This window comes from Nuphar pumila, chromosome 17 (assembly GCF_984573655.1).
Source record: "Nuphar pumila chromosome 17, dmNupPumi1.hap1.1, whole genome shotgun sequence".
In the NCBI taxonomy this organism is placed as follows: domain Eukaryota; kingdom Viridiplantae; phylum Streptophyta; class Magnoliopsida; order Nymphaeales; family Nymphaeaceae; genus Nuphar; species Nuphar pumila.
In genome coordinates this window covers 28597481-28623884 of record NC_143265.1, presented here as the reverse complement: position 1 = coordinate 28623884, position 26404 = coordinate 28597481, and the positions used below count along the sequence as shown (strand labels likewise).

The 26404-nt window shown below is 36.8% G+C and overlaps 2 protein-coding genes and 1 pseudogene across 3 annotated transcripts in view; 2 read left to right on the top strand and 1 right to left on the bottom strand.

The window, feature by feature from the left end:
- Positions 1-4685, top strand: part of LOC149811835 (NADH dehydrogenase [ubiquinone] 1 beta subcomplex subunit 10-A-like) — a 28056-nt gene extending 23371 nt beyond the window's left edge. The window contains exon 3 of the mRNA XM_089993133.1: positions 4422-4685. The gene's annotated coding sequence lies outside the window, so the exon portion shown is untranslated. The remainder of the gene's footprint in view (positions 1-4421) is intronic.
- Positions 4686-9806: 5121 nt separating this feature from the next.
- LOC149811834 (cytochrome b561 and DOMON domain-containing protein At3g07570 pseudogene) lies at positions 9807-13508 on the bottom strand (annotated as a pseudogene). The gene is made up of 3 exons (XR_016428492.1): positions 13208-13508; positions 10981-11333; positions 9807-10264 (listed from the first exon to the last, which is right to left on the bottom strand). The product of XR_016428492.1 is annotated as a cytochrome b561 and DOMON domain-containing protein At3g07570 pseudogene (transcript).
- A 193-nt stretch (positions 13509-13701) lies between these two features.
- Positions 13702-26404, top strand: part of LOC149811833 (cytochrome b561 and DOMON domain-containing protein At3g07570-like) — a 31272-nt gene continuing 18569 nt past the window's right edge. Inside the window, exons 1-2 of the mRNA XM_089992931.1 lie at positions 13702-13791; positions 21938-22308. Of these exons, the coding sequence (XP_089849057.1) occupies positions 13702-13791; positions 21938-22308 (461 nt within the window). The remainder of the gene's footprint in view (positions 13792-21937; positions 22309-26404) is intronic.

Below are 26404 nucleotides of genomic sequence, written 5' to 3'. Positions count from 1 at the left end.
TTGGTCTCTTGTCTGCCAAACAACATATTCTGGGTTTCAAATAGTGGTTTCACAAGATGTTCCCTTCTCATCCGTTTTGGTTTGAACTAGATATTCCAAGGGGTGTGGATCAGTCCCATTGATATGACCCATGGGATTATGTCCTTATATAAAAGGAACAATTTGTTTCTTCCATACCAGAAAATTGCTGGAATCCAATTTTTTCTGGGACAAGTTGGGTCAAGAACCATTAAAGGAAGAGGATGACATATTATTGTTGTTGGTCATGAGCATACTATTATTGTTGTAAACCATCAAGTACTGTATTCACAATCCAAAGTTGATATATGTGATCCAATTAAAGACCCCCTTTATTCCCTTTTTTTCATATCTGCAACCCAAACTTGATCCAGGGCCGATCCAAATAAAGATCTTTTGGTATTATATCAGTGATCTAAACTTGATCCAAAACTGATCTGGACAAAGGTCTTTTAGCACTATATCCGATTCGGATAAAGGTTTTTCAACACTATATCCTAGATCCAAATCTGATCCAAAACCAATCTGGATAATGACCTTTCGTTACTATATCCAAGATCCAAACTTGACCCAAACCAATCCAGATAAAGACCTTTTGATACTATATCCGCGATCCAAACTTGATCCATATAAAGACCTTTTGGCACTATATCTGAGATCCAAATTTGATCCAGATCAGATCCGAATAAAGACCTTTCGGCACTATATCCATGATCTAAAGATCCAAGATCCCATAATACAAATGTTTAGATGATTAGGATTCTCAAAATAGAAACCAAATGAATTTCTGCTGATTTTTTTTTTCCTTTTTTTTTGCTGCAGGATAGAGATATAAGTGATGTCAGCAAGGCTGGAGGTCTAATTAGATCTTATTCTTAATCAGATCTGCTTTCAGATCTTAAGGAGAAAGAAGAAAAAGAATAGAAAGAAGAAAAAAAAATAAAGAAAAAAGGAAAGATAAATGAGATTAGAGAGAGAGGAGTTTAGGACCGTTAACCTAGATCTTAAAGAGAAAAGAGAAGAAATGAAAAAGAGAAATAAAAGAAGGGGAGAATAGAAAAGAGAGGGATTTAGAGCGGATCAGATTTATTAGATCTGATTTATGGTCAGGTCTGGTGCAAAAATAGAAAGGAGCAGATGAAATAGAAAAACAGGACAACTTGGACTTAAAGTACCAAAACCTTTGCTTTGTCAAGCCTTATCTGAAGAGATCTACTATTTGATTTTCTGAGCTAATGAAACTTGCTTAAGTTCTCCATCTTCAATTTTGCTTCTGATGAAGTGTTGATCTAGGATATTCAAGGAGATTTTGATGGAACTCTAATTGTCACAAAATATAACTGATCTAGGGACTATTTTATCTAGTTCATGTAATAAACTCTTTACCCATGTCAACTATGAGGCAGTTGCTGCCATAACTCGTGTATTTCAGTACTTGACCTAGGTACAACTCTCTGTATATGACTTGACTAAGAAATTAAATTAGCCCCAACAAATATACAATAACTGTTAAAGTTGTATATATATACAACTATATATATGTTCAATATATATAGTTATATATACATTTATATGTTACATTACAAAACCTGCCCAAAAATTAAGAAGAATTGAATAAACAAGCAAACAATTGCCAATATCAACAAAAGCTACGCAATTTGAACATAATATGAATTCTTAAAATAAAGTTAATCAACATATGCTTAAGTAGAAGAAGAAGAGGCAGAGGAAGGGGGAGAGTAGAAGAGGCAGGAGAAGGGGGGGGGGGGAGGGAGTGACAAATATAGAGAGAGAAAAATACGAAGAAGAATAAGAGGCGAAGGAAGGAGGAAAGAAGAAGAAGAGGTAGAGGAAGGGGGAGAGAGAGAAGAAGAAGAAGAAGAGGCGGAGGAAGGGGGAGAGAAGAAAAAGAGACAGAGAAAGAGGAGAAGAGGAAGAGGCGAAGGAAGGGAGAAAGAAGAAGAAGAAGAAGAAGAAGAAGAAGAACGGGGTGAGAGAAGAAGAAGAAGAAGGGGGGGGGGGGGAGGGGGTAGAGAGACATAGAGAGATGAGAAGAAGAGGCAAATGAAAGGGGGGAGATAAAGAGAGAAGAAGAAAAGGCGAAGGAAGGAGGAGAGAAGAAGAGGCAGAGGAAGGGGAGAGAGACAAAGATAGAAGAAGAAGAGGCGAAGGAGGGAGGAGAGAAAAAGAAGAAGGGAAGGAAGGAGGAGAGACAGAGAAAGATAAGAAAAAGCAGAGCAAGGGTGAGAGAAGAAGAAGAGGGGAAGGAAGGGGGAGAGAAGAAGATGTAGAGGAAGGGGGTGAGAGAGAGACAAAGAGAGAGAAGAAGAAGAAGAAGAAGAGGCGAAGGAAGGGGGAGAGAAGAAGAAGAGGCAGAGGAAGGGAGAGAGAGAGAAAGACATAGAGAGATGAGAAGAAGAGGTGAAGGAAGAAGAAGATGCAAAGGAAGGGGGAGAGAGAAAGAGAGACAAAGAGAGAAGAATAAGAAGAGGTGGAGGAAGGGGGAGAGAAGAAGAAGAAGAGGCAGAGGAAGGGGGAGAGAAGGCGTACCTAGAGGCAGAGGGCCACGACAACGAGTTAGGCTTGAGAGAGAGAGAGAGGTTTATAATCCCCCTGTGTTATCGTATAAAAAAAAGAAGTTATTGCCCTTGAACCTAGGTGAGTGCAGGTTAGGCGACGACTAGGGCACCTAGTCAACAAAAAGGTACCTTTTTTTTTTGGAAAATTAGGAATATGATCGATTCCTAGTTTTCCTAATGCCTAGCCCAACTAGGTGCCTAGTTGGCGTCTTTGACTGCATAGCCCATAAGCTCGTAAAGAATCATAAGCATGATGCTTTTCAAATAGGGCATAATAAAGAGACTTGTAATTCAAAATCTTCATGGGCAACATATTTATAATGTGAACAACTAAGTGAAAAACCTTTGTTCAAAGACAAAAAGGAGTCTTTCCGGCATTTAACATTGTTAGGGCACTTTTAACAATATGACAATACTTTCTTTCTGCAAGCCCATTTTGTTGGGGTGTTTAAGGACAAGATACTCTTCTGTTGATTCCATTATTTTAAAGATAAGTAATGAATTCCTTCGAAGAGTACTCGCCTCCACCATCACACTGAAAATTAAGGGTAGGCATAGAGAATTGATTTTTTACTAACATGAAATTTCATGAATATATTGAGCACTTCATATTTATGCTTCATAAAATATATCCACATATAATGAGGCATTTTGTCAATAAATAAAACATAATAACGACTACCAGAAGAAGCACTAGGTGTTGGCCCCCATACATGAGAATGCATAATTTCAAAAGGTTTTGAAGCTCTTTCATTCAAAGAATTAAAAAGAACATGACTCTTCTCAATTTGACAACTTGGACAGATAACACTAAACCAACACTCTAAACTAGATTCGAGAATAAGCTTATTAGAGACCAATCTTTCACTAAACCTATGACTATGAGCAAGACGATTGTGCCAAACATTAGTTTTATTTGAAACAGGAGAACTAAACAAGGCAGATGGACTGAATGACTGTATACTAAGCTTCAAAACAGGATTAACCGATTTGGATGTAGGATCTTCCTTGAAGATGTACGTATTTCCTGACCTTTTCCTTTCATCAAATGTCCTCTTCATGTAAAGATCCTTGACATAAACAAAGGACAAAGTAAATACCATACATGAATTGGTATTATCAACAAGCTTAGAAACTAAAATGAGATTCTTCTTAATGTTGGCAACAAAAAGGACATTAGACCGATTTAGGGATCTGGACGTAGACAATGGGATAAACACATTTTTAGTGTGTGTGATGGGGTGACGAGTCTCATCTTCAGTAATAATACTATGCTTACCATTATAAGGAATCAATGTTAAGAACTTACCTTCAACTCTAATATGGTTTGCAACTCCAGAATCAAGATACCACACCCCTTGATCATTTTGCTTTAAATTGAGTCCTGCAAGAGCAACAAGTAGTAATTGCTTGTTCATTGGAAGTTGACCCCCCTCCACTTTTTGTATGCTACTCTGACCTCCAAATTTCGGCCTTGATTTTTGTTCTGTTACAATTCATTTTGATATGACATGATAAACAATCTTTTTTATTTTGTTTGTGGTCAGATACAAACTGTTGATCCCAACTTCTATATGCTACAGAATTTCTCTAGTTTTGTGTTGCCACATGTTTTTATGAATGTATTGGAGCACTCTTCATTTGTGCAGTTAATGATGTTACCCTCTTTATATCATTTTTAAACCACACGAAAGATTATAAAAAACACAGAATTAATTTGTTTTGGGAAATGGAGAAACTGAAATGTAAAGGAAATCAAAATTCTGTGGTTAATATCGTAAAAACTTATCAGTAGTCTAAGCCCATTTCTGCTTCTCTTTGCAGGTGAATCACGCTGGCAGACAACGATGAGACAGATTAACTTGACTTTTTCTTATGATCGTTCAGAGTCCAGCATTTTGTTCTTTTCTGGAGTCTTGAAATTGGCTTTTCTGTTTATGATAACTTGGAGAAGTTAGAATTATCTTTAAAGCTTGGCATTGTCAATACATGGCTGCAGCTTATGAAATAAACTTGTCAAACCTGATTGAGAAACGTTATTTTCCTCTTCCCCGTTCTCAAATTTGTTTTAAAGTATATTGGCCAATTTCACTATTGGGTTTTGTGGATTTTCCAAACCAATGTTTGAGATCAGAGGATTCAGTATGCATTCGTAGGCCTGAATCCAAGTTTATTCCCATGTCCGTTAGTGACAGCTTTTGGGTTGCACAGACACAGGAAGATTTAGATTTGGTGAAGAAATTCACATTTTAAGGTTAGTATTTTGTATATCATGCCTCATTTGTTGAGAAGCTTATTATTGCAACTTGGGCTGGGTGGTCAAAGACTGCGGTTGAGCATCACTCATCTAATTTTTTCATTCTTATGGTCTTTCTTGGAGCAGCTTCCAAGTCACGCTTGCATTTCTCATGCAATGTTATCAAATGAAGGCCTATTGCATGTGTAAGGGGACTTATTTCATGACTGAAATCTTTTAACTAGCCAAGCAAAGAAAGAAATTCAAGGGTTAGTTGCTGATATGGGTTCTCATACAAGGATTGGCTTAACTTATTGAAAACGTTTAATTTTTGGTGTGTGCATGAACCGAGTGACCTAGTTAACTCCAAAAGAGAGTTTCGGTCTTGTGATAGTGAGGTACTGCAGAGAATTGGCAATGCTTTTGTATAGTGTAGGGTCTTCCAAATCTTGATCACTCTCCCTATTCACCTATCTCTTGAAAACCACGGGCTTCATGCATTTTTGCACGTTCCAAAATCTCTTTAGCATATTTGGTTTGGCACATAAACAGACCATCTTTGGTATAAATGACTTTGATGCTTAGGAAGTAATGAAGCTTGCCAAGATCTTTGACAAGAAATTCTTTTTGCAATTCATCAAAAAATTTGTCGATAAGGGTATTGTTGTTTTTAGTTAAAATCATATCATTGACATAGACCAATAAAATCACGATATTCTGCTTGAAATGAAAGGTAAACATAGATGAGGTTGACACGCAACTGGAAAAACCATAGGAGAACAAGAAAATTTTCAATTGTTCAAACCAAGCGCGAGAAGCTTAGCGCAACCCATATAAAGCCTTTTTGAGTTTACAAACAAGATATTTTTCATCTTCAAATATCCTAAACTCCTCTATCTAATCTCATTTATCTTTTCTTTTTTCTCTCTTTGTTTTTTTTTGTTCTTTCTATTCGTTTTTTTTCTTCTTTTTCCTCAGGACCAGATCTGATCAAGAATAAGATCTAATCAAACCTTTAGCCTTGCTGATGTCACTTATATCTCTATCCTGCATCAGAAAAAGGAAAAAAATCAACTGAAAATCATTTGGTTTCTATTTTAAGAATCCTAATCATCTAAACATTTGTATTCTGGGATCTTGGATCTTTAGAATATAGTGCCAAAAGGTCTTTATTTGGATCTCAGATATAGGGCCGAAAGGTCTTTATATGGATCAAGTTTGGATCGCGGATATAGTATCGAAAGATCTTTAACTGGATCAGTTTGGGTCAAGTTTGGATCTTGGATATAGTCCCGAAAGGTCTTTATCCAGATTGGTTTTGGATCAGATTTGGATATAGGATATAGTGTTGAAAAGCCTTTATCCGGATAAGTTTGGATCAAGTTTGGAATTCGGATATAGTGCTAAAAGGCTTTTATCTAGATCGATTTTGGATCATGTTTAGATGGCTGATATAATACCAAAAGATCTTTATTTTGGATCGGCCCTGGATCAAGTTTGGGTTGCAGATATGAAAAAAATGGAATAAAGGGGGTCTTTAATTGGATCACATATATCAACTTTGGATTGTGAATACAGTACTTGATGGTTTACAACAATAATGGTATGCTCATGACCAACAACAATAATATGCCATCCTCTTCCTTTAATGGTTCTTGACCCAACTTGTCCCAGAAAAAAATTGGATTCCACGAATTTTTTTGGTATGAAGAAACAAATTGTTCCTTTTATATAAGAACATAATCCCATGGTTCATATCAATGGGACTGATCCACGCCCCTTGGAATATCTAGTTCAAACCAAAACGAATGAGAAGGGAACTTCTTGTGAAACCACTATTTGAAACCCAGAATATGTTGTTTGGCAGACAAGAGACCACCAACTTGTTGCTTATATCTGCACTGTGGTTGAGCTGTAGAATCATTTGCACAAAACTTATTCTCAAGTTTCTAGCTCCAGCCTGATGCACTTGAAATCATCTTTGCAAAGTACTAAGAGAGACGGAGAAAGTATTGAAGATTTCTTTTGCAAAATTCGTGTAGTTTCAAATCAATTGGTTGCCAGCTAACCATGTGCGGTGTCACGAGTATGGTTCGACTCATCCATTTTAATCAGTATTGGCAGTTCAATAGTATTTGGAACGATGGTTCTTTGATCGGAACACTCATTGCTATTAAGGAGGGGTTGCTCAATGCTTGTCTCCTCACTGTCACCATTAGGTCCTTGACTATAAAAAAAACCTATATATTCTCAGGAGATTGATCATAACAGGTAACACCCGTAGGGCTTCAGTACTCTCAAGAGATTTGGAATTACTATCGCTCTCTCTGTTTTCAAAAAAACCTTTGTGATTCCAATCTTCACTAACAGAAAAGTCTCCTGAAATATTCTCATCTTTATATAATGAGGTCGGGTCCTTTTAAGGCATATTATACTCATCAAAGACTATATATATATATATATATATATATATATATATATATATATATATATATATATATATATATACACACACGCCCAGTAGCAGGGTGAAGACACTTGTATCCCTTATGTTGCATGCTATATCCCAGAAAAACACAAGAGATTTATGATCAAATTTACTTTTCTCATAGTCTATCAAATAGGAGAAGCATCAAACAGACGAAAATAAGGAGAATTCATGTTTAAATTGAAAGAAGGAAAATGATTGAGGCGTTCAACATATTTATGAAAGTGAACAAAACTTTCAAACAAATTTGACTTTCGTTTAAAAGGATATATCCATGTGAACCTTGTGTGATCATCGATAAAAACAACATAATAGAGATACTTATCGCTAGACAAGATGGGAGCTGGTCCCCAAATATTAGAATGCACATTTTTAAAAGGTTCGAGAGTTCTATTATCAAAATCCAAAAACGGTAGGCGACAAGCCTTAATTATCAAGCTAACAACTAGCACATATGGTGCTTTTTATTATTGAGAATAATATCGATAAGTTTGTTTTTATTCAAATATCTCACGATACTCATTTGAGGTGTCAAAGCCGCTCAGGCCATTTTTCTTCTGAAACTTTTCTGAATCGTGTAGAGAAAAACACCTCTAGACTTCCACCAAGAGTATAGAGACCTCCTCTTCTACTTCCCTTGGCCACTATTCTCTTCATTTTTCTATTTTTTATAATGCATTCAGATGAATAAAATTAAAAAATATATGGCAAGTCTCTTGTTAGCTGGCTGACGAACACAAGATATTTCTTGAGAGAATGAATATATAAGATATCTTATAAAGGAATTGAATACTAACACTTTCGGTGTGAGTAATAGGCATTTTTTCTCCATTCCCCACCATCACAAGGTCATTGCCAGTATATGGTTTCATATTATGAAATTTACCTGAGTTTCTACACATGTGTGTCGTAGCTCTAGTGTCGACAAACCATTCATCATCTTGACTTCCGACAATCGTCATAGCGGCCAGAGCTTGAGGCACATCCTCAGGTTGAAAAGTATGATTGGATCGATTGAAACACTTCAATAGAAAGTGATTTTTCTTGTTGCAAATATGATAAATAACACCTGCTTTCTTTCATTTCTTTTTGTCATTTTGCATTTGAGATTCTCCATTTTTCTTATAATCATTGGGACTTTTGTTTTGAAAAGAATGTCCATTTGAGTTAAACTTGTAATTGTTATTTCCATGTCCTTTTTCCTTATTCAATGCATGTTGCTCATAAAAAGTCATTTATGGATGGTTGGACTCATGCATATTATTTCTTTCTTTGTGACTTTGCAAGAGGGGAATAAATTTTTTATATGAAGGAACAATTGGTTTCAACATGGTTGTTACAAAGGATTCATATTTAAGACCAAGACCTTGTAACAATAAAAACACCTTTTTATCGTCTTCAACGGGTTTGCCAATGATAGCAATATCATCGCAAATAGATTTGATTTTTTTAATATAAGAGTCGATGGTGTCTGTACCTTTTTTTATAATAGTCATCATATGGATGAGATGAAACTCCCTTTCTTGAGATTCCTGAGCAAAAGTGTCGACCAGGGTCATCCATATTTTTTTCGATGTCTTCAATCCAGCAACAAGTCTGAGAACACTTTCGGACCAGGTTCCAGTGATCCATCATTTCAAAAGACGATCTGATTTTTTTCAGGCTGAATACTGAGGATTAAGAGCCTCCTTCAATTCGAAATTAGCATTAGTGCTAATATGAATAATGATAGGCGGTATAGGTGTCTCATTTGTAAGAAACCCCTGCATGTCTTGGCTTTCGATTAAAGTCATGATTTGGATTCTTCACAAGAAGAAATTGGAGTGAGAAAGCTTCAAGGAGAAGAAATTCGACACATTTATTATCGCAGGATATGGGTAGATCAATGGCAGAGACACAGTTGAAGCCATGAAAATGAGATGAGCAAAATCACCTCGATGGCTTTGATACTATAAAGAGAAGATAGAGAGAGAGTGAAGGAACAAGACACAAGATGTACGTGGTTCGGATATGAGAATCATATGTCCACGACAAGAGAAAACACGCTTCTTATTTTGATAAGGGGCAAACATACACTTAAATACAAGTTGGCAAAAAATGGCAAAACAAAAAATGAGGAATCAAAGGTGAGATCATAAATCCAATTGATCCAACCTTATCTGACTAACCGACTCCTTCATTTGAGGTCTCTTGCTATTGTCGATAACAATAACCAACTCCTTTATTTGAGGTCTCTTGATATCAATAACAGACTCCATCATTTGAGGTCACTTGATAATATCAATAACCAACTCCTTCATTTGAAGTCTTTTGCTATTATCGATACCAATAACCGGCTCCATCATTTGATGTATCGTTTATTGATCTCCATCTTCAATCTGACGTTTTTTATCCACTAAAGTAACCACAAATGCAGTGTTATCCCCTCTATCCAATGGTTTGTTGGATTTAGGATTATCAAAAATGCTTTTATTAGGGACTAAAATAAACCAAATAATAGATAAAGCAAGTGTATAAGTACAATAATGATGGTAACAATGGCCACAATATAATACATAAAGGAATGAAAATAATAACTAACAATGATGAAAATGATGCTGATGATGAGGGGAAGATACAAATGGTAATGAAAATACCCAATCGAATACAAGAAGGTAATAGCCAAGAGTGACTAGTATGACGTGATGAGTGAAGGGCAGGGCATCACTTCCATCATTTCTTCATGCACTTCTTGACTTCCAGTATAACAGAACACAGCCCCAAAACAGCAAGAGCAATCCCTAGATAGACATTCCACGACTTGGATTCTCTTCCCACTTGGATCCCATAGAAGATGTTCACCACACCAATCACAACTGCAATTCTTCCCACCCAATGGTGATACCAATTCCAGTACCTCCTTATCTTTGACTTCTTGTCTGGCCGAATCAGCAGTGCAGTGATCTAAAATCCCATATATAAGAAATCAAAAAATAGTAGAGAGAGAGAGAGAGAGGTGCAACTCCCATATAAACTGGTATTTTTCAAGTTTTTTCTTTTTGTATCTTTGACTATATGCATGTGATTTACATGCTTGATTTCATAGAGATGTGCTCTTGGATCGTCCTTTTTTGACATGTGGATACGTTTTTATAAGGGGCTAGGGTTTCAAAATCAACAGCTTAACATTTTTATAAATATTCAAGCCTCAAAAAATTCATATTTTTTTTCATCAGAAAAAACATGATCCAAGTGTTGATTTACAATTTCCTAGGCTTTGATATTCTCTTGGTACCAGCTATAAGTAGTAGTTTGAGGAAGATGAAAATGAGGAGGTTAATAAAGGGAATAATTTTAATTAAAAAGGAAATTCTAGATTTTAGTGGCATTCGAGAGGCCCTTGGAGTTCATATCTGTGGATTTTTGCAGCATCCAGATGGACCCTTGCATAGTTTGCGTCTTTATGAATGCATGGCTCCCCTGAATTCCATAGTGGCAATTGCAACAAGCAGTTTGGCATGATCCACTAGCTAGTGCTGTTGCTTCCTAATGCTTATTTATGATCCACTAGCTAGTGCTATTGATTATCTATAGATGTTAGCTAATGCTTGTTAATGATATCTTATTACTTGGAGTATGATGGTGAAACATAATTACGACAAAGCTTTAGATATGCATACCTGAGCGCAGGCAAGGCCCAGGGCCACAAATCCAAGAAGCTTATGTTCATAAGCTTCGAGACCGAATTCGTTCTCGAGGCTTATCCCTGTGAGTATTCCGGCTATCGCCAGACCAAACCCAGTCATTTGCAGAGACAGATGAGTATAGAACCAAGTTGGATCCAAATGCTTGTAGTATCTAGCTGCCATGATACCAAGTGGTAGAATTATGCCCCATGCAACTATATTGAGCAGTCCATGAGTTGCCTTCGATGTCAAAAATGCTGAATCTCCTCCAGAGATTACTCTGCTCCTGGATCCGCCGGTCTCATCATCGGATTCCCCGGCACCTCCTGAACTTGGTGAGCCTTGTCCTATACAGCCATCAAAGGCCATCATTAGAGTGCTGCATGCAAATGCTAGTCATACATGAACGCTAGAAATTTTGCATTATTCGCTTGGCTTTGGATCAATTAGCCAAGCAGATCCAGTGTTTCAGGTTCTGCCCAACACTAGTGGCTTCCCTGCCCTCATATTAAAGAGGGGGCTTGTTTGGACTTTGGACATCCTATAAAAATGGTAATTTAGTGGGACCCACGTTTTGCTTGTTTGGGTTGAAACGAAAAAAAAATGAGCTTTCATTAATTTCTCAAAAGCTAGGCAAGTTTAAGCTTTTCTAATGTGTTACAGAGTTACAAGAGGTGGCAATTTGATTAGGGTCTAATGAGATAGCTGGATGGTTAGGTCCCACTTTCACTTCCAACCCCACAATGGTTATTCCTCCAGAAAAGAAGAAGAAGAAGAAGAAGAAGAAGAAGAAGAAGAAGAAGAAGAAGAGAGGTGGCAATTTGATTTCTTGGAAATCGCGAAGCCACATTACACGGCAATTATCATGTCCTACATTTCTATGAACTCTCATTAGCAAGAATTCCTTTTACTGTCATGTTCTCTCTAACCCAATTGCATCCTAAGTTTTAGAGTCATTTGGGAAAGAGACAGGTCCAGTTGGATCCATCTCCAATATTGGATTATGTCAATACTGATGATAAACCACTCAAAATATTATACCCAGCCCAACCCAACAGGTCAAGAAGTTAGGCAAGTTGGACCCAATTGCATGCGTTTGATTGCGCATCCGGTGCCTCACGCACCCACTATCAAACAGTGGACGCACGTCCGTGGGACCTGCAGAACACTTTATTTTGTACCGACCCCCCCTTGGATCGGTTGGATGGTACAATTTTTAAAAAACAAAAAGATAAAAAAAAAACCTGTCCTGAACAAACTGAACAGTGTGTTCTGGACAGAAACAGTCCTGTTCGTCCTGTCCTAACCTGGACAGGGAATCAAACACCCCATTGGGTTGCCGGTTTATCTTGGCATTTTCAACAAAGTAAATCTAATAGAACAATTAGAAGGCTCTTCTTCTCTTACTATATTGGTCCCAGATTAGGACTTGCCTTCTTAACCAATGCACAACCTTAACTATGATATAATACAGGAAAACATAAAATATCTAATCTTGTAAGTAATAATTCTCACCCGAAATTTTTTAAAATATGTGGCCTGTTCCTATCCAAAAAAACGAAGGTGAAGTATGTTAACAAACAAAAACTGCACGCAAGGTTTTATATTAAATTGACAAGATTGATAGGAGCTAGCCCACAGATTTAATTTTTTTAAAATGCATTCTTAGTCAAAAGGCATGACAACCTTCTTATTCTTCTTCCTTTTTTTTCCGTAGGATAAGTTAGTGGGGGTTGACCTCTCAAGGATTGAACCCCAACCAATGAGTTAAGCTAGTATATTTCTATGAATTCAACTATCATATTCCACTTAAAAAGGAAAAAAAAAACGAGAAAAAAAACTCAAATATGTGAAAAAGAGGGCACCCTGAACTTGCTTGATAGACCTGATGCATATAACTGAACCCAATTCTAGACAGACTTGGACCCATGCGGCTCTCTGAAACAAGAAAGCATGGCTAATTGAACGAAATGAAACCCGTGTCATGAAACACGAATGATGAAGCAACTTCATACAGACCATGGAAATCTTGCCGAGCCTGTGTATAGATGCACGGGGCTGCGGCCGAGTCTATATTAGCACCGGACCCGACCCGCCAAACCCAAGTCTTAGATTTGAGTTTAAGGCTTTAGACCTTCAATCTTTTTGGTTCGTGCAACATGACATAAGCTATATAGGAAAATGCATGCATGCACACAAAGACAAGAATAAGAGGACACACCTGTGGAGAAGTCCAAACTTGTTGAGACATAGGATGTGTGAGTGGCAAGAAGACCATCAGAACCTGGTATAGCATCTCGTGGGCCCACCCCATAAATGAGTGAGGATTGAGGTGTGGCCACCTTAAGTTGGAAAGCTAGGTACAGTGTGGAGGACTTGGACAGAAAGGTTGGGTTCACCAAGTTTAGGTTCCCTTGGTCTGGCTGCACTGACTTCCTGCTATATCCACCCAAGTAGTAATGTTTGATCACTCCGGCACCATTTCCGGTCGGCCATCCTATGACAGCACTAGTCCCGAACATTCTTCCGTTACTTGAAAACCCGATTCCGAACCACGAGTTCGTGTCCGGCTTCGATAACACGATGCTCCATAGGCCTGGTGAGGTCTGATTATACTACATATATATAGAGATAATTGTGTTAGATTGTCGCAAGGAGCCATTGTGAAGATGGTCATCCATGCAAGTATTGGGATGGGGATTACTTACTCTGAGGATGAAGTTCTCGGAGCTCCAGACTGATTGGCAATTGAAAGACGTGGTATTGAATGAGACTAACTGGGTCAGGGCCAGGTTGGTGCTACAAGTATCTGTTTGTGAGTTCACAGAAAGGAAGAGCAAGAGGAATGACAATAGGAAGAGAGCATTTCCCATCTCTCTCTCTCTCTGATTACCTGGTTATGTGAATATCTGTGTCTCTATCTCTCACGTAACCATTGGAATGTCTCTCTGCCTCTTAAAAGAGTTTCAGCTGGAGACATAAGGGAATAAATGTTAGGTAAAACTAGAGAATCAATGTGTGTGAATAAGGTAAGAGCAGTTCTCTCTCTCTCTCTCTCTCTCTCTCTCTCTCTCTCTCTCTCTTAACCTCAAAGTTGAGTGGGTGGAACCTAATCACTCATTAGAATGGGAACAGGTTGACTGACCTTAAAGGTGGGCCCATCAGAGTAGAGATATGTCCCTAGTTGACTTGCATGCCCTACACAAGACAAATTACCAGTTAATTGCATAGAACCAGAAAAGGGGTATAAATGGGTCTTTCCAGGTGGGTTCAGGTCCATATGTGACCCTGAATGAACCTTGCTGTGGGTCCAGCTATTTTTGGCACCGGGCATTCGCCCATGTTTGATTGGGTATGATAGCAAATCAGTTTTACTCATCCCCTATATATGGCATCCCTATCTTCATACCCGGATTTCATTCATCCAAGTTGTTTTGATCAAATCGGACTCCATGGTTGTGATCTACATCATTCATTCAGTGAAGATTGATATTTAAATCCAAATTGTGTGCAGGATTTTTTGGCGATTAAAAATCGACAGTTGACAAAACACAAAATTTTATGTTTAAAAATAGTATTTTTCTTGTCAAAAAAATACTATTCAAAGGTCGATTCTTATTAAATTGACCATGCTAAATCGATTTATAAAGTCAGATTTGATCAAAACAGATTGCATAATAAGATTTAAGAAGGGTGATGACATATATAGGGTGGAACCGAGCTGATAAAAGAAACAATTCCCAAAAAACCATGATATTTTCGATTTGTGACATAGATTATTAAGGACTTGGGTAGGGTGCTGAATCTAGTTCTGTTCCTCAGTTTGATTCAGATGTGGATCCTGTCTTTGGATCCGACAAATCTATGAGAGTGACTTGGTGGATATAGGATCATGTCCTGTCAATTGTCATTAAGGCTGGATCGGGCTTGAGCTAAGCTAAGATTTGAACCACTGACGCCCCAACAAATAGCCATAATCCCAATAAATTAACAGAACTCTAGGTAGGCCCACTAAACGATGTTAAGTCCACATCCAAAATTTTATAACATCATATGTTTTTTTACTCCAAATGAAGGATTGGGGGGTACTCCGAATCAACCCATTGGCAGCCAAATTACATATTATATGCTTTTGAAACTTGACTATGTAGGCAGTATTATAATAGGAGTTTGGATCAGGTCCAACACTCTATAGACTAAGTTGCGACATCATCTTGAAGCTCGAATCCACATCATCTTCTAAAATTTTGGTGGTAATAAGTTGTGACAAGGGTATTCACTACCCTCTCTCTTATTTGTAGTGACTATGGAGGCATTCTCATGTTTGTGGCCAAAGGCAACATCTATGAATGTCATCAAACAATTTGTTCGTACTTGAATCGGCTCTTTCATCCCATATGGTATATGCTGATGACTTGTTGGTTTTCAAGGAGCCTAATTCTACTTATAATGGGCTTTGCTAAGTGAGAATACTGGTGAGTAAAACCCAAAAATAGAAAATTCCTAAGAGATTCTAATACAAGAGTAAGAAATCGATGAAATCTTTGTTTGTGAGCTTTTAAACACTTGAAAGCTTTGAATCTTGATCTTCTTGAGGATGCACTTGATTTTTCTCTATTCTACAATGGTGCGCCACCTTGTTTTTATACTAAGAGAAGATTTAGATCTGTTGGAAAACTTATGGGTACAAAAAAGTATAACATCTAACATCATTATGACTGTTAGAATCCTTCTTTTGAACGCAAAAATAGACTTTGAACATACAAGGGTAAACTCTTCTACCTAAGGGTCGACTCTTCTTTTTTAGATTCAAACTCTCTTATTTGTAACAAACCAAAATAGTTGACTCTACTTAGGAGTCAACTATTTTCACCCTAAGAGTCGACTCTTGATTTTGAGGGTCAATTCATAATTGCTCAATCAATGTTTATGCATTTGGTTGCCTGAGAGTCGATTGTTCTTTAAGAGGGTCGATTGATCATTTTGGTGAATGATGTTCAACTCTCTTCAGGAGTCGACTCTTTTTACTGAGTGTCGATTGTTAGAGCAAAGTATGTTATTATGCTTCACAGAGAGTCAACTCTTTATCCTTGATGGTCAACTCTTTATTCTGATGGTCAACTCTTTATTTTAAGGTTCGACTCTTTTATGCTTTGAGCCTTGATATGTCCAGTTCTTCAAGGGTCGACTCTTCAGTGCCTATATATGATGCTTTCGTAGTTGATTCTGAATATATTCAGGGGTTGACTCTTGATTTTCAAGGGTCATCATCTCTTCTTCATTATGATCATGTAAATATTTCTAAAAAACCGTCATTGTAATGGTGTAATCTTTTAGAACTTCTAGGAAGATATTTACAACTAAAATATAATATTTAGCAGAGCATTTTAATCAAATTTAAATTCCTACACACTTGGGGTTAAATGATTAGTTCTTGAAGAGTTTTGTAATCTTTGAACTCAATCTAAGAGTTTCACATGGTATAACTTTTATATCTAAAGCACAATATCATATCGCGCCAACCGAGTTAGTAGAGCTAAAGAAGCGGTTGGAGGAGTTGTTGGAGCAAGGTTTCATCCAGTTGAGTGTTTCATCGTGGGGTGATCATGTTCTTTTTGTCAAGAAGAAATATAGATTTTTGTGATTGTGCATTGACTATAGGATACTCAATTAAGTGACGATTAAGAAAAAATATTCATTGTCGATGATCGAAGATTTGTTCGACCAGCTTAAGACAACTACGATGTTCTAGAAGATAAATTTAAGAATTGGTTATCATCAATTGAAGATCAAAGCAAAGGACATGCCAAAGATAACATTTCATACTCGATATGGCCATTATGAGCTCCAAGTGATGTTGTTCAGGTTGACAAATGCTCCTGCAATTTTTATAGATCTGATGAATCATGTTTTTCATCAATATCTAGATTAGATTGTGATCGTGTTCATAGACAATATTTTGGTATATTTTGATGAGGAGGAGCAATATAGGGTTCATCTTCATATTGTCTTGGAGACGCTGCGAGAACATATGCTTTATGTTAAGTTCTTAAAGTGTGAGTTTTGGCTTGGCCATATGATGTTTTTGGGTCATGTCATTTTCAAGAATGGTATCGAGGTAGATCCAGCGAAGGTTGAAGATGTGTTGGCTTGAAAGCAGACAAAAAGTATTATCGAAGTTCACAACTTCTTAAGCTTAGCAGGCTACTATAGGTGATTCATTCATGACTTTCCCAAAATAACAACCTTGATGGTGAAACTATTGAGGAAGAGAGTCAAGTATGTGTGGATTTCACAGTGTGATGAGAGCTTCATGAGGATTCTCAGAGAGAAGCTTACTTCAGCCTCAGTGTTAGCCTTACCTAGTGGTTTTGAAGGCTTCATTGTTTATAACGATGCCTCGGGTATTGGCTTAGGCCATGTTTTGATGCAACATAGTAGGGTGATCACTTATGCCTTGAGATAGTTTAGGACTCATGAGAATAATTACCTTATACATAGTGACCTGGTTTACCATAAATATAGCAGAAAACCAAAATTTTCCTTTTAACAAACTTGAATTTTTTATTCTTGTTCCTAAGTCTAGGTTTGAACTTTGTTTTGAGTTCAACCATGTTTACCTTAGCATAAACTTCTTTTATTTCATCTTTTTTATTTTGAGATCTCATTCCCTCTGCAATTCTAAGATGTTGAAGAAGTTGTTCTAAGGTAAACTCTTCATTTCTATGTTTTAATTTATTTCAATAATCTTCCCAAGATGGGGGCAATCTACCAATGATTGCAGCTACCTAAAAAGATTCGTCAAGGTTCATATCCTCAAACTTGATTTGATTAGCCAAGATTTACATTTTATGGAGTTGTAGTAACTGTGACTTATCATCAAAGAATTTGAAATCCATATACTTATTAACCAAAAACTTATGATTTCTTGCATCCACCATTTTGTACATGCTTTGAAAAGCTTCTCAAAGCTTCTTTGACCTATTGACTTCTGAGTAAAGGTTGAACAAGGTATCAACGAGTGCATTTAGTCTGTGTTCATGATACACAAAGTCATCTTGCTTCCACTTTCGTCTCTTGCAGTTTTCAGTAATGGTTCCATCCTCCTGTTCTTTAGGATAGACCTCTATGAGCACATACACCATATTTGCAATCATGAGGAAGATAAAACTGGGACAACTTGGGCAGCTCCTAGTTTCCAACCTTCATAGTCACCATATGCAGAACTATCACTTGAAAATTGTTGAAAATTTTGCTTAACTTAGTGAGTCAGGCAGGCATGTTTGGAGGCACGTGTATACACACTGTCTTTTAAGTGATAGTTGCCCCACCTAGAATAAAGTCTTTGGTGCAATAGGTACTCGTGAAACTATGCTCTCAAGATACAATTGAGCTTTCGCCTACTCGCAAAAATTGGTCTATGCCCACCACTGGGTGAGACTGATAACCTCGACATGAACCACCTTTAATGGCCTCTTGATTAGGATAGAAAGATCTAGACTCAAATTGGGTATGGATCTTGGGTTCAAATATGAGTATGGATCCAGACTGCAAGTGGGTATTGTAACGCCCCCAAAATTTTAACCCAAAAATACAAGATTTTTTTCTAATATGTAATAATATGATGACTTTATCCATGGATAAATTTCAACCATATCAAGCACTAGACGGCTCGCCTGAGCACAAGCGTGAGCATGTCTTAGCTTTCTAGTACCATATCTAGTATGGAACCACCATTACCAAAGTGATCAAATATATTATATAAAATAATCATTAACTTAAATGACTCATCAATGGCATTGCTTTAACCAAATTAAATTCTAAAGAGTTAGCCTGCATATGCACTGGCTTTTAATAGCTTCATAGAATAAAGTTCAAGAAAAGGCATCCAATTGACAAAAACCCACTTTTAATTATGTTGAAAAATATAATAAAAATTACTAATTTAAAGTCTGTTAAACATTTTGGATTTTTGGTTAAACATCTCGGGTGAGTTACAATTAGTAAACACATCACACTCAACCATTAATATAAAATTAATCTAAATGTTAAATGGTTTCGCATAAAATATAAAGCATTCAGGTATTGTGTCTTAATCTTTAGAATTTAAACAATCAATTAAAATGTTTAAATAAAAGTCTAAGCAGATGTCCCCAATCGAGATCTAACAACTAGTTTCACATAACACCCATGCAACATCCGACATCCACTCAAACTTGATCATTTATTACCTAAAAAATTTTATTTAAAAAGCAAGTGCGAGACTTTAAAGAGTCTCAGTAAAATCCACACAAGCATTGTATATATACAAAACACTAAGTTTGCATAATCATGCATCGATCACATTGCATAAGGTATATCTTTGAACATTCAACTGAATAACTATATAGTTAAATTTAAGAATACATATCATCAGAATATTTCATAATTAACCATATATCATCTCAAGCATATATGAGATACATGTGTGAACAAATATATAAATGCATAAAAGTAAAGTGAATAATTATTTTATTATTTTTCTTTTTGCCAAACTCTAACGGGTATATGTAGGGATCATAAAATAGATTACATTACTCAAGTGTTTATTATTCTATGAGATTTTATTTTCTGAAAGACTGATTGAGTTGCACCTACCAAGAGCGGTCTCAGACCGAAAGAAAGCTCTCCTAGTGGCTTGGATACAAGCCAAATAGGATCGATCATAACTTCTGCAGAAGACATGAACATACCCCCTAAGATTAAAATTGGTAGTCTGACCCCCTAATTCCTCTAGACCTGGGGACCAACAAAGCTATTGTCACTCAAAGCATTTTTATAGTTAAAGAGTCCAGAGAGTTTATACTATCTACCCTCTCTAAGGTAAACATGGGTCATTCTAGTTCAACACACCTTAGTAAGGCATACCCAGAATCTCGCAATAGGATTATATTTATTAGGCCATGAGTCAATATAGCTACCATATAGGAATAAGCCATTGTAATAATTAGATTATGGTTCTCTTTTAGAACCCTAGATTAACATGTAAATTCTTTTGAACACCCATGTTCACGTAACTTTATGGGTATCTATTATCATGTATGCATTTTATACTAAATTACTGCATGGCATAACATTACATACATTTATCATAATACATGCATAACATATTCATGCTATTCATAAATTAAACACGTAGTATAACATAAAAATATGCTAAATACAATATATCAAAGCATGCATAATCATCACACGCATATAATTCACATATGCAAAACTTTTCAAAATTGTTTCCTTAAAACACCCTCAATTGTAAGATTTTCAAGCTAACAACGAGGCATCCATGCATCATGGCAATCCATTACAGATATGAAATTTTTTATACATTCACATGCATATATCTGGAATCATGTCACATAATTTCATGTTTTTAGGAAACATGGATTAGGATAAACAATTAAGGTTTTTTTGGGTCACACGACTAAAATAGCCCGAAACCGCATCAAGTTTCATAAACAAGCCAATATGTTTATCAAATCAAATTCTAGATTCATAATCATATCAGAAAAAATATGAAAACACATCTAATAATAGTTTAAACATTAAATATAATCAATTCATGATGTCATAATTAGATTCAATAATCAAAATAAATCCAAATTCGCGTAGGAGCCCATTTTCAAGAAAATGGACCTCCGTACACCTAATTCGTTGATCACAAGCTAGAATTTATTTTTGATTTCATCTCATTCATGTACACTTGTATCATATCGGATATGAAACATAAGTTGAGTTTATAAAAATTGAAAAAAAAAAACTAACACATAAATGAAGGCCACATGAACTGATTTTTCTGAAAAAGGCTTCCATATACCCTAATCAAGCTAGTCCACATGAATCAACTTATGTATTAGGTTTCAGCCATGTCAAATCACTTCAGACTCAATATAAACATTAATGAACTTAGGTTGAACAAACAAAATTTTTAAAAAAATATAAATAAAAACACATAAGTCAATTTACCAAAAAAGGCTCCCATAAACCTTAGTCTGGAGACCTATATGATTATACTTATATTTTCAGTTTCAGCCATACTTATACAAAGTAAATTCACATGAAATATCTTAGTGTATGTTGTATATAAACCTCAAAAATAATACATAACAATATATGCACCATAAATTAACTTTTTTTAAAAAGAGACTCCAAAACCCTAAATCATTTTTTGGAAAATTAGGGTTTGTTTCCTTTTTGACAAACCATTCTATTTTCACCTCATATAACTCAGTATTTACATGCTTAACAAGCACAATGTTCTGATCATAAGCATCCCATACTGTAATTAAATTTATGAAATCAATAAATATTAATTTACACAAGAAAATAATAGAATTGATGGTATTTTTCCAAAAGAGACTTCAAAAACCTTAAAAATGAATTTACAAATCTAGGGTTTACCTTTCTCAATCAGTTAGGTAATTAATCTAACATGATTATAATGCATAACATGTTGTTCATAAACATTTAAAATAACAATTAGGGCATTAAAATCATCTAACATAGACACTACAAGAAAAATGCTACTTAGCGACAAAAATTTGCGATGGATTTTTTCCGTCGCCAATTTGCGACGGATTAGCGAGTGAAAACTATTTGTCGCTAACGTTTGAAATATTTGCAAAATTAGCGACGAAAATATCTCCGTCGCTAAAGCCGTCGCTAATTAGCGAGGGATTAGCGACAACATTTTTTCGTCGCCAAAAACACTACAAAAAAGGCTAATTAGCGACGAAATTAGCGACATAGATATTTTTCCGTCCCTAATCCGTCGCTAAGTAGCGATGGATTAGAGACAAAAAAATTCCCTCGCTAATTCCGTCGCTAATTTTCGTCCCACCTGAGGCACAAAATTTTTCCTCCCTCCGTTCAAAATTTTTCTTCCATTTTGTTTTTCCCTCCCGTTCGATTTAAGCCATCCCCACTTGACGACACACACAAAGAGTCGATCCCCACCTATGGAGAAGTCGCAGATGGAGCCGCCGTGGCTTCGCCAGAGCCGAGATGTCAAGGGGGAGACAAAGAGGAGGCTGTTGTTGGGGAGCCACTGGAGCCTGCAGGAGTCGAAGAGAGTGGTGACAAAGAGGAGGCTGCTATTGGGGAGCCACTGGAGCCTGCCAGAGTCGCGAAGATCCGCGCGGAGTCGCGAAGCGCCTGTCGGAGTCGCGAAGAGCCTGCCGGAGTCGCGAAGGTGCCGTACTCGTTGCTCCTCCCCCTGCAGCTCGCAAAGATCCGCGCGGAGTCACAGCTGAAGCTGAGCGCCCCCACCGTGAAGCTCTTTGGCTGGTTCTCGTGGCAGACCTAGAACTTGAAGAGGAGCTCCCCCCGGAACGCGCCTCCGCTGTGAAGCTCTTTGGCTGGTTCTCGTGGCAGACCTGGAACTTGAAGATGAGCTCCCCCGGATCCGCGCGGAGTCGCAGCCTGCCGGAACGTGCCGGTTCTGTGAAAAAAAATATGCTCCTTGCCGGAGAACGCGCCGACAGCGAGCAAATTTTTTTTTTAGTTTTTTTTTTAAATTTAACGACGGATTAGCCACAGATATTATCCATCGCTAATTTAAAATAGCGAAGGACTCGCGATGGATCATATTCGTCGCTAATCCATCGCAAATTAGCGACGGATAAGTTCTGGCACTACTTAGCGTCGAAAAATTCGCGATGAAAGTTTTTCGTCGCTAAACTGTTTAGCGACAGATTAGGGATGGATTAGCGGCAAATTTAGGTCGTCGCTAATCCACAAGTTTCTTGTAGTGAGATTTCAATATAAAAACAAGCTTTATAAGGGTTTTTCCCAAAACTGATTTTTGTAAAAACCCTTACAAGGCTTTACAAAAATATTAGACCATATATTATCAATTCTAACATAGTTTAGGGGTTGATTTAAAACCCAAATAACATATAAAATCAAACTAAATACATTTAGCATGATTTACTTTCAAAACATGTTTTTTTTTTTTAGTTTTCTCAAAACATTATTTATAAAAATATATTTCAAGGTTTTATAAACTTCAAAACTTTATGCTATCAAATTCAGAAAGGTTTATGAACTGATTTTATAAAGTAAAATATATAAGAACCATCTTTAATCAGATCTAACATGTTTTCCCAAACAAAACCCTTTTATGAGGTTTTCTCTAAAATTGATTTTTTGTAAAAACCTTAATAGGTCTTTATAAAATTTTTAGATCATATGAGGTCAGACTCAACATAATTTGGGGCTCATTTATATGTGAATATATATATTTGAAAAGTACTTCAACATGTATATACACACTTGGTGCATATATAATGCAAAAACCCACATAAATTTTACCACAAACGCAATCGGTTGTAAAAGAATGAAGGACCATTAGATGTAGGCTACACACCACCTTGTTGCCACTCTAATTCTAGCTACCTAAATCTCCTCCTTGCTGAACTATGGTAGACCTAACAGCCTAGTTTGAAAATCAAGAAATTCAAGAATTGCATTGAAGTCATAGATTCACGTAATTTTATCTTTATTAATTATAATTTCAAAGAAAAAACCGCAAGTATTATCATTATTGATTTGAACAACAACTAAATTTAAAACTGAACAACAACCAGATCTGAATCTCAAGATTAAATTCGAACAGTAACTAAATCTGGTTTCAAACTGCAATCAGATCTGAATCTCAAGAATAGATCCAAACTCAAACCTCAAAAACTAATAGAGTAGAGGGAGAGCAAAGCTCATGAAGAGGAGAAGAGAAAGCACTGAAGAGACAAAAGAGAGGAGAGTGGTGAGGGATGAGAGAAATAAAAGAGGATTGGGGTTTAGGCCCCAACTTCCGGCCACAATATAATTCACTAAAGCATGAAACTCTTGATGTCCTTCAACTTGAATGCTTCAAACAGATCCACCTAACCATGTTTGCGAGAGCTTTTGTGTATACCCTCCGGTAATACAGAAAAATGTAACTTGATGTAAGAAAATCCTTTCAGCTAGTGAAAGAAAAGGCCACCATACATCTTAATATTTTTTATTGTACCTATGTTAGCATTAATTATATCATAAGTTACGTAAGGAAATATATGGTGAACACGCAATGGTCGACATAAAGAAACCTAACAGCGTGTGGTTAGCACACAGGTTGCACAAACCTCTCTCTCTCTCTCTCTCTTGTACAGAGAAAACACGTATAATTTAGAGTGGTTTTGGTGCTTTCTCTGTCCAACAAAAAAACCAACCTGTTTGGCATCCACAGTTTTGCGCCCTTTCAGTTATTTTAATACTTTGCATGTTTTATGTTTTTTTTTATTTGCCTTTATGGTCAAGTATTTCAACTCATTATTTTAGTCCCCTTTAGCTTTTAGCTTCTAGGGAAGGTGATGCCTAGAAGGCCCACACTTGACGTCTGCCTATTAACTATGCACCGGTGCTTCTCAAATCAACCATCTAATACAAAACCAGTCCCCATTCATTTAGTTAATTTGCTTAAATTATGGTTAACAGTAATTAGCCACGATTAAAAAAGTAATGGCTTGTTAGACCTCACGTGAGAGAGAGAGAGAGAGAGCTTGAATCACGAAAAATTCTGTCATCATCCTCATCAGGCACAGTAAACAAGTAACATAACAGCATCGTAAACGTCACGGCGAAGAAAAAAAAATGCAGTGATTTTTCATTAGTGTTGTATGCAAATAAATAAGATATTTGAGGTAATGTTTCTCAAATATCTTTATATACGATGTCATGATTAATAATATTTTTACCTAGTTAACATTGTTTTTCTTACGACTCATTTTCATAAAATGTGGCAAAGGTTCCGCAGCTAATTGCGATAGACGCAAATCCTCTTCCTTTATATCTAAGCCTGGGCCAAAAATATCATTACTAGTAGAGTCTTTTGAATGAGATTAAAGATGACCTCATCTAGTTTCAATGAGGCTTGATGACACTACAACAAAATAGACTTTTAGTGACAGACTTTTTCATTGCTAAAGGCTTCAAGATCTGTCACTAAAAGCTACAAGAGCTGTCACTAAATGTTTTACCGACTGGTCAAACCATCACTAAATAAAATCCAATTAATTCCATTGCTAGAGATACATCTATAGTGTCAGTTTTGGCTGTTGATATAGGTCTTGCTGTGAAAACAACACTTTACCAATAGAGACTCAGTAGTCACTTCATATGTTGATTGCACAGCTACTGCCACAGTTTTTACTGCAACATTTATAGCTCAATAACAATAATCCAATTTACAAATACAAAACCATGCACAAACAACTATCTACAATAACCAAAAGCTTACAGGAAAACAATTACCGTCATGGGCAAAAAAGACAATAGAAAAACATATGTATTGGACAAAATTCATCAAGTTCATTAAGGTTTATGACCATTGACATGCAATTAGAGCAAGATTAAGAAATTGAAACATCCACGACATTGCTGGACTGAGGTAAAACCCAAGATTGATAACTGCTCATCAAACTTTATGCCAAAGAAAAACTGTTACTGATTGCACCTTGGTTCCATCGCGTCAAACTCAGATCCACCCTAGGCCCCACCGCCCAGCTGGAGTCCTGCCCAACTGGGACTTGCGCAGATGAGAGAGAAGAGTCTCATTCACACCAGGACCCTCTCAAGGTGGGACACCCCTCCCTACAGTATCATCCATAGAGGGATTGTGTACAACTTATCTTAGTTAGGCCTTTTATTCTGTAAATTCATGTCTACATTTCATTATTTTTTCAATGAAATTTATTGAGAATCTTTCTCTGAATCATTCAAGGTTCTGTATTTGTGTTATGAGGGAGACTCTTCTTCCTCCTGTGTGCATCTTCAGCATCCACCCATCGGTCAGTTGGGGACATGTTACCTCCTTCCTGCCGCACCCTCGCTTTTGCGATCCCTGTGCCCACTAGGTTAGAACCATATCTCTCTCCCATCATTTCCTTGGTCGTCCTACCTGAACACACTCATCCCCTTCCTGTGGTTGTGTGACCATGTCCGCAGCCTGAGACACAGCCATGCTGCACACCTAGGCACAACCCCCTTATCACCATGTCCTCTGCCTTGGACACAGCTCCCTCTGAGCTTGTTGCTCGTCTCGTGCCAGCCGGTCAAGCACCCTGAAAAGCGTTCTTCCTGCATGCCTAGCTTGACCCGCTGCTACTCAGAGTGTGTCCGCCTGCGTTGGACACACCACTCAACCTATTTAGTGAATGCAAGCTAAATCTATTTTTTTCTCTTATATGTGATTTAGATTTTAAGTGTTTTGCATTTAAATTCTTAATTTTGTAATATATTTAGTGAATGCATGTTAAATCTATTTAAGATTTTTTTTCTCATGTATACTTTAGATTTTAGGGATTTTGTATTTTAATTGTTAATTTAAAAATATATTAAGTGA